Here is a 9,131-nt window from a genome sequence, read left to right on the forward strand (position 1 = left end):
AGATAAAAATGTGAAAAGTTAACGACGACAACGACAGACAACAGAAAAATTTTGATCAGAAAAGCTCACTTGAGCCTTCGGCTCAGGTGAGCTAATAAGAGGGGAATTCCCTAATGAGAGCCGCTCTCCCGAGATCAAAAATTCTCATTGGCTATAACATCGCAAAACAACAGTGAACTTGTGATGTTGATAGGAAATTTTTTTTTAATTTTTCTCCTTTAAAGAATTTGACATTGTGTAATATAACATGAAAGCATAATATCTCTCAATTTCTAATTGTAGAAGGAATGGAATCATTTTTTTTTTTGCACGTTAATTCTAATTGTTTGTTTTGACATTTACTAGTATTCAACAAATCGTGTACATACAGCAAAGTTCCCGGACAAAATCTAGTGATATTAAGCTATGAGTAAATACAGATTTTACAATGAACCATTATTCTGAAATGTTTACTGTCGAATTTATTAATTGTAATCAATAATGTAAAATATGTAAATATCATGTAAATACATTATATATATTAACTTTATCAAAAAAATTTGATACAAACTTTAAGGTACATTTGTAATTGTAAATCAAGTTAATTGATAATATTTTGTAAGATTCAAACGAATTTTTTTTTAGCTCTAAGACTGACTTTTTACGGGTTATCCCGAACATAACTTATTTCTTTAAAAAGAGGTCAATTATTTAAAGTAAGCTAGTTGTACTCAAACGAATACATGGACGTGTTTATATATATATATAAAAACAACTTCTATCAGTTTAATATTACCATTTTCTGCAGTAATTTTCTTCGCAGAAATTGCACAATTTGGTATACAGATTTATCATGAGGTCAAATTTTGTTTGTGATATGATAGAGCAAATTTTACTGAGTGATACTCCTTGGGCTAGAATAAATTTTTATAATCACTTTCTTTGCAGATGTTGCACATTGGCGTCGGAAGCAAATTGAAAGTGGGGGGGCTAAGTGTAAAAAATTTTTTAAACCTTCTCAAAAAACCTGACAAGCAAAAAAAAAAAAAAAAAGAAAAAGAAATGTCCATTGTCCAAACACGAAAATCCTATTTCGTGGGGGAAGGGGGTATAGATTCGAACTTCAGTACCAAATTTTTATCCAAACACCACCTTTTATCCATGTCTTACCTATACTGCGACGTTTTTGTGGAAAGTGGCGGTGGGGGGGTGCTAAACCTACGAATCAATGTTCAATGTTTATACATAGTAAATCTTTGGGGAAAAAGTGGGGGGCTAAGTCTATACTAAGTATATATTTGGGAAAAAAGTGGGGGGCTAAGCCCCCCCCCCCCTAGCCCCCCCGGTTCCGACGCCTATGTTGCATATACCTAACTGAAATTTTTTAAACAGACTTACCATGAGATAATGTCATATATATTACGACCAAACAATTTAAATAAAAATTAAAGTTAAAAAATTTGAATTACTCGCATTTTCCATTCAATTTCACACATTTGCATGTATGCCCAGGTGGGGAGATAAGTGTTTAACGGACATGTTTTTATGTATGTGTTATATTTTAACATTTTTGTTATCAAAATAAAATTATTACAATCTGATTTTTTACTCTTATAATCACCCTCTTTTTTTTAACATACAAAAGCGCTAATAGACATTCTGTTAAACTTTCTAACTACATGTGCTGGGCGCAAGAATTTTTTCAAAACCATATAGTCTAATTTAAATAAAGACAACAGGCCCATGGGCCATATTGCTTACGTGGAATACTTTGACCCTTCTGTTATTTTAACAGATTGGCCCCTTGTTATACTTCTCTTGACCTTGCGCCAATTCCCAGGGTTCATAGTTCGAGCAAGATTTAGTAAATTCTATGGTCGATACAATGACCTTCTCATCAAATTCAATTTGTCATTGAGTCAAATGCTGACTGACGTTTTTCATACTAATTGTTAGTCAATTATATGTATTATACCCAGCGCGAAAAGTTGCGGGAAGTTTAATGGTTCGACCAGTCCGTCAGTCAGTCAGTCCGTCTTTTTATTTTTTGTCAGTGTAACTCCTCAGTAACCGCTCAGAATTTTGTAAAACTTTGCAGATATTTAGGACGCAATGTGTAGATATGCATATTACTAGCTCTTTAAACATAAATGTTTCAATAAATATAGCTTGTTAAAGAAATATCCGGATATGTTATTTTCTGCAAATACTTGTTCATGGAGCATTTGCAGCATAACCATGACCGAACAATCATGCCTCGTCTAAATTCTACACATTAAACATAAACGTTTGAATAAGTATAGTTTGTTTTAGAAATATCCAGATGTTATTTTCTGCAAATTCTTGTTAACAGAGCATTTGCCGCATAACCATGACCGTCATGCCTCCTCTGTCCGTAGATAAGCATCCCAAACAAAGAACCGTCTGTTGATTCCACTTGAATCACGCCACTAGGTACGTTTACTGTCATTACGCCAAATAGATATGGTCCCACTGTTATCGTGGAATGGAAGACCACATCGTATTCATGGATATTAGTGTTATTAATTTGGAGGTGAAATATTGATTCATTCCTTATTATGAAAGTTGCAAAACTAAAATTGTATCCTTCCGGTACATCAACAATATACTGATTGAGATACTGGTTGATTCCTGGAACAGTCATCATGTAAGGGTCACCGTAGACCTGAGATTTGGTTGAACCAGCGGCAAAAACATTAACTAGTACGGGTTTGGCAGATTGTATGAGACTTATTTCGTTTTCACGAGTGGTGAAATCCGTATAACGAGTTTTTAAAAGCGTAGTTGTAGTTTCCATTCCACCGAAAGTGTATGTAACTTTTGTTTGAAAAGGTGCAATTATTCTTACAAGTGATTGGTATCTATTTATGTTTGGTGGAACGATAAAAACGTCATCGAATTCGTCAACTGGTGGAATCATTTCCATTTGCATGCTGCATGCTCCGTGATATCCTAAATTATTGCATTTGTTTCCTGCAAATACGGCAATGGGCTGAGTAGAATTTATCGTTGTTCCCGACAAATCTGCCTTATGTCCAATTTGAAATGTTTGAAAATTATTTAATATTACCGTAAAAGTATCACCATTACCATATTCTTTGTCATGAAGAGAAATTGAAGTATTGTGATCTATAGCAAAGACTATACTGACATGGGTATTGTCTGTGGTTGCAGCGATCGTAAAGTGACTTCCGCTGTCCAGAAATTCCCTTGTAGGCGGTGCTGTTGAAATAATGTAGTATTTAGATAGCTTGTCTATGGGGAAAACTAAGGTACTGTCAGATGTGTATTCACCTTCGTCTAGTATTAATACAGTCGTCAACGCTGATGTTGTAATACGAAGAGCCTTAGATTCTATCACCGAATAAGCGGGAATCATCGAATAATGAACACTTATCTTTTTCAATATCCTATTTCCAGTTCTGCGCGTACTTGTAGTTAATAAATTTGGACTTCGACTATCTGAAAGTGTGACCGTCATGTTGAAATCATTTTCCGAAGAAACAAGTATCTTTCTATGAGTTTCATTTACTTCAATGTGATTCTGGATAAAGGTTACAAGAAAACTGCGCCCTGTGCTGCCTGTCAAACAGAAAATCTTTAAATGATCGATATAATCATACATAGAAAGGGAGAGAAAGAGAAATATCAAGGGCCTTTAAAACTTCTCACCCAAAGCGTTGTACGTTCTCAATACATTTGATTTTTCGTCCACACAAATTTTATCCTGTATCAATGACTGTATGGTTCCTTTTGGCGATGAATCCAGAGAACCTATAATGCATAATTATCAAGTGTCAATATTAGATAAGTTAGATTGTCAAAAAAGGGTCAAGGTATTTTTTTCTACCGAAACGGGAAAATTTAGCTCAAATTTATAAAGAAAACCCTTATAAAATATTGTTCCAAATAATTTAAATATATTTTTTGTTTATTGTTTAACGTTCCTCTCGAGAATTTTTCACTCGAATGGAAACGGTACTCCTAATGCGTAACAGATGGGTGTATTGACAGACGGGCTGACATCCCGATCATTATATACCCTCCAACTTTTAAAGCGAGGGGCTTAAATGTTTAATTCATAAGAGTTCAATATCAATCGAATGAAGGACCACCTCATAATAATTTAAACCACTGCTCAAGGTTTGCAGATATTGAGGGCACGGTGAGTGAGTAATTTGAGAAGCAAATTCTTTACTATTTGTCAACTGCTTATCATTCTCTTATCCAAACCAACCTGAGTTCAATTTAAAAAGTAAATTTTATGAAAATTTTCTTTCAAGGAAGAATATTATAAAAACATTGTACCGTCATTTTTATTCTTTTCCTGAAGGAACAAGAAAGTCATCGTAACAAAGCCAACGACGAACGCGAAAACGACGATGATGACGAAGATAAGACAAACTGTTTTTGCAAAGGTCTTTGATGATTTTCGATGATTTTCTTCCAGGTCTCTTCCTAACGCTTTAGGGGTTGCTTTAATATTTTTTATCTTCATGAAAAAAAAAAAAAGAGGTCATTAATGATTTAAAAGACTTATCATTAAGTTTATTATTCAGCTACATGTACGTTAGTTTCATCAAATTTCCAGAAGTTTTTTCCGAATGTTTCCAAACAAATATCAAAATTATAAGCAATGAAATAGAAATATTTGATTGGTAAATCAAATAAGGAAATTTATCAACAAAATGGCCTTAAATTCTTACCGAAATATATCCTTCGGCATCCTCGTTTTCCTGGAAAAAAAATAATCAGTGCATGATTTTGTGTCTAAATATATTCCATTTTTAATCATTTAGATGAGACTTTTCTGTCTGATCATTTATAAAAAATGAACAATTTCCTCAAATTTCAAACACATGTAGATCTGTATTTGTTTAGAATACCAATGGTCATTAGCCTCAGCTTAAAAGACACTGAATTTATTTAATACAATATACATTCACAGGAACATAAACTACGTAGATTTATATTTAAATGAAATATATGAAGATATCAAACAGTACGAACAGTATTCATTAAATAGTACAAAATACATGTAGGAGCAGAGCAAACAATCTGGGGGGGGGGGGGTCTGACCACCAAAATATCTGAGGGGGGGGGGGGGGTCAGTTGCCATGGAGGAGTGAGAAACCCCTTTCGAATGATCACAACTGCTGTATGCTTTCTGTTTTAATCATGAAATTTGTGTGAAGTTTACATTGTTGTGTACTTTATAAGGTTATAAATCCACTGTATAGTGAGTAAAAGGATTGAGGATTAAGTAAAAATGTGCGTTTTATGTATATCGTTTCATAAAATATATGGCAATTGATGCACAAAAAATAAAGGCAATAGGAAACAGGTAAAAATTCACAATAGGATAGAGCCATTTAAACCCTTCTCAAACACCACATACAGAGAAAAAAAAAGTCATACTAGTATCAAGTATCCTGATATTATAAATGATATTTTAACAAAAACAGTGGACCTCATTTCGAACAAATATTTATAAAGGACTAAAAATCTGGAACACATTTTGGAAGCACATTTTTACTATTCACAAAAAGGTTATCTTCTGAAATATATTTTCATACATTAATCTTTCCGTGGGGATCCGGGTTAGAATAGGTCCTCAGTACCCCGTTGCTTCTCGTAAAAGGCGACTAAATGGGGCGGTCCTTCGGATGAGACCGTATAAACCGAGGCCCCGTGTCACAGCAGGTGTGGCACGATAAAGACCCCTCCCTGCTCAATGGCCCTAAGTGCGGAGCATAGGCCCAAATTTGCAGCCCTTCACCGGCAATGGTGTCGTCTCCATATCAATGAAATATTCTGGAGAGGGACGTTAAATAGTATACAAATTAATCAATCAATCATACATTAATGATTTAGGAAAGGTAAAAAAACAATTTATTAATGTAGCGTAAAAAAGACATTTGCATAGTTACCAAGACTTCATATGGATTTTGCTCGTCAGTTTGATATGCAGGGTTTTCGTAATTCTGGAAGGAAGAGATAATATGATGATAATATATACAAAAGAAATTTGAGTCTTAAAAAGTAATACATGTATAAAGTACATGTAGTCGCACGCTCGCATTAATTATATAAAACAAACATAGGTCTTTACATGGCAAAAATTTGACTTGTGATATCTTCATTATAACCCCCAATTTTTCAAAGTCGGGTTTGATTAAGAGATACAAGGGCTTGTGATATATGATAAAATAATTTCTTGTTGATTTCCATAACTAATGACGTGCATGGAATTGCTAGCCGAATCTTGAAATAGCTTGTCAAAATTAAAATGAATTGTTTGAGCACATTAATTTGCAAGCGTCTCAAGTTTTTTCATTGTTAAAAAATAATGCGAAATTGACACTTTAATGGAAATGTGTGTATTACGATAATCATAATATTTACAGTTAAAATTAAAATTTGACAAAATAAATTGACGTTATGATAATCGATATCAATGAACATTTAATGGTGTCAGGTGAAGAATATTGTAACTTCGATGATGACAAACCAACCTGATCCGAATTGTGTTCAGCCATTTTGCTCTACTTGAATTCCTATTACTTTATATTTTCTTGACCTGAAAATAGAAGTTCATTATTTAAAAAATTTCAATACATAAATTGAATTTATGAAAAGTACAAGCTTTGCCAGAAAAGTGTAACGTGCGAAATGAAAGATAACATATTCCATTAAAAAAAAACTATTGCAGATTTAAAGAAAATGTAGAACTTTCATACCTTTTAGAGAGGATTCCTTATTATTAAAGCAGGTGCAGGTGTACCAGGAAGAAAAGGAACATGGTGACCTAAAAATTACAAAAAAAAAAAAAACAAAAAACAGACGATGCTGGGTCTTACATGTCAAAATATGTGTAGGATGATATTTCGGAATAAGTAAGAAAAATATACTTTTTTGTTGTAATCTTCTGAAACGTGAAGTATTTGTCAGCCAACAAAACGATATCTTTTAGAATGTCACTTAGTTGAACGCAAACGAAAAGAAATCGTCTTTTTTTTATTGTTAGCAAAAACAACGTGCATTCATCTTCATGCAGTTTAACATGAATATCCCCGCACCAAATATACCCTTGTATGTCTGTCCGTAACAAATCTTGGTCGCAGTTTTCTGAGCAACTACTCATCGCAGATACTTTGAATTTAAACATTATCTTTTCTTTGGTATGCCATAGGCGTCGGAACCGGGGGGGCTAGGGGGGCTTAGCCCCCCCCCCACTTTTTTTCCAAATATATACTTAGTATAGACATTGAACATATCTTCTTAGGTTTAGCCCCCCCATTTTCCACAGATATGTCTTAGTATAGGTTAAAAATTGGGAAAAGTGGATGTATTAGGAAAAAAAAATTGGTACTGAACCTCGAACCTACCACTAAACCCCCCCCCCCCCCCCCCCCCCACGAAATAGGATTTTCGTGTTTTTTTTTTTTTTTTTTTTTTTTTTTTGCTTGTCAGGTTTTTTGTGAAGGTACAAAAAAATTTTTTTTGGTTACACTTAGCCCCCCCACTTTCAATTTGCTTCCGACGCCAATGTATGCTACATGTATATGGCTGGATTTATTATACCCCTTGCTTGTAAAGCAGGAGGGTATATAGTAATCAATACGTCCGTCCGTCTGTCTGTTACTTTTTGGGGAACACTTCTCTAATCTGCAACCCCTCTCATACCACTGAATGAAATTTGATTAAACTTTTACAGAATTTTTACAGTAACTACATATTTCCTTTGTGCATCTCTTATTTTACTTTGGGTTCCCACAACAAAACATGGACACTTCCATTATATTCATGTTGGAGGCGCGGGGGGGGATATCATTTAGTGAGCTCATTACTCACAGAACCTCTAGTTTTTGTTCAAGTCCGATGTCAACTTCCTCTTTATCCGTGCATCTGTATTACGCTGTAATATACAGTTATTTAGAATGGACGGCTCTGTAGCTCTTCTGGTCCTTCAATATATTTTTTTTCGCGGAGAGCTACATTTCTGCAGCAAGGTAAAGAACGGTGAGCCAGAGTGTCTTTTTTGAATTCCTTGACCTCCGTTTGAAGACAACTGTAGCAAATTATTTATAGGCGTATTCTGCTTTAAAATGGATAAGAGCATTGTGTCCGATTTACATTGCTGCTCTCGCTTTGCTGTGGTACTTCCGTATTTTCCCTTTCCTTATATAAACTCATGGTAACTTGTTATTTATATACATCATTGTATATTATATTTAAATACTGTCTATTTATACATGTAAATAATCGTGTTATACATGTAATAAACAGCTACAAACACACTATTTTGAAATGTAGACCATCGTATTAGGGTTCATCCTAATTATGGCTTTTTCATTTACTTTTACAGATTGATTTTTTGCAATTGGATAAAATGATTTCCATATACAGTGCTGAATGGGTTTTATTTTTTTTTTTAATATAAAAATGGTCATCTTTTATAATTTTAATATTTATTGATGTTTCACTGAATGAATTACACAAAATCAATTTTTGATTTCAATGCAGTTTATTTAATTATTTACAATTTCACTAAGTGACTTTGTATGTTTTGTGTTCTCCCTTAAAATCTCTTTGAAACGGCATTTCCTTTGTACACAGTGTTGTCATGAAGAATTTGGATTAGATCATCTGTAACTTGGAGAAGGAGTCTTTCATTAATTGCTTTATTATGGAGCCTGAAACAGCTGCATGTATATATACTATAGGCGAATAATGTGAATAATTATAGATGTATAATGTAGACTCCCACCTGTTTTGTGCAGGCATCTCTGAAAAGAAGTGAATTATAATGTAAAAATAAATCATTTGTCACCTGAAGTAGAGGAAAATCGGATGTCATAATTCCACAAACCTTAATCTGCACCTCAGCACTCAAAATGCTCTCTCTACTATATTCCTGGTCGCCTGCGTGGCGCAGTGGTTAGAGCGTCTGCTCTAGAGTCGCGAAGTAAGGAATCAATCCTTACGTTGCGGGTGCGAATCCCACTGTGGGACGTGGAGACTGGTCCTTCGGATGAGACTGTATAAAGCGAGGCCCCGTGTCGCAGTAGGTGCTGGCACGAAAAAGATCCCTCACTGTTCAAAGGCCCTGAGTGCCGAGCATAGGACAC

The 9,131-nt window shown here is 34.4% G+C and overlaps 1 protein-coding gene and 1 long non-coding RNA gene across 2 annotated transcripts; both read right to left on the reverse strand.

Moving 5' to 3' along the window:
* Positions 1-2,305: 2,305 nt before the first annotated feature.
* LOC134235989 (IgGFc-binding protein-like) lies at positions 2,306-3,769 on the reverse strand. Its single transcript, XM_062718170.1, has 2 exons — positions 3,673-3,769; positions 2,306-3,582 (listed from the first exon to the last, which is right to left on the reverse strand). The coding sequence occupies exon 2, from the start codon at positions 3,479-3,481 to the stop codon at positions 2,306-2,308; it is 1,176 nt and encodes a 391-aa protein (XP_062574154.1). The 5' UTR covers positions 3,482-3,582; positions 3,673-3,769.
* Positions 3,770-4,404: 635 nt separating this feature from the next.
* On the reverse strand, positions 4,405-6,582 carry LOC134235964 (uncharacterized). Its single transcript, XR_009985511.1, has 4 exons — positions 6,516-6,582; positions 5,931-5,984; positions 4,707-4,736; positions 4,405-4,492 (listed from the first exon to the last, which is right to left on the reverse strand). It is a non-coding gene; the product is annotated as an uncharacterized LOC134235964 (long non-coding RNA).
* Positions 6,583-9,131: the final 2,549 nt, after the last annotated feature.

The sequence above is a fragment of the Saccostrea cucullata genome, unplaced genomic scaffold (genome assembly GCF_032062105.1).
Source record: "Saccostrea cucullata isolate Sc308-1 unplaced genomic scaffold, CSIRO_AGI_Scuc_v1 ctg1396, whole genome shotgun sequence".
Classification (NCBI taxonomy): Eukaryota; Metazoa; Mollusca; class Bivalvia; order Ostreida; family Ostreidae; genus Saccostrea; species Saccostrea cuccullata.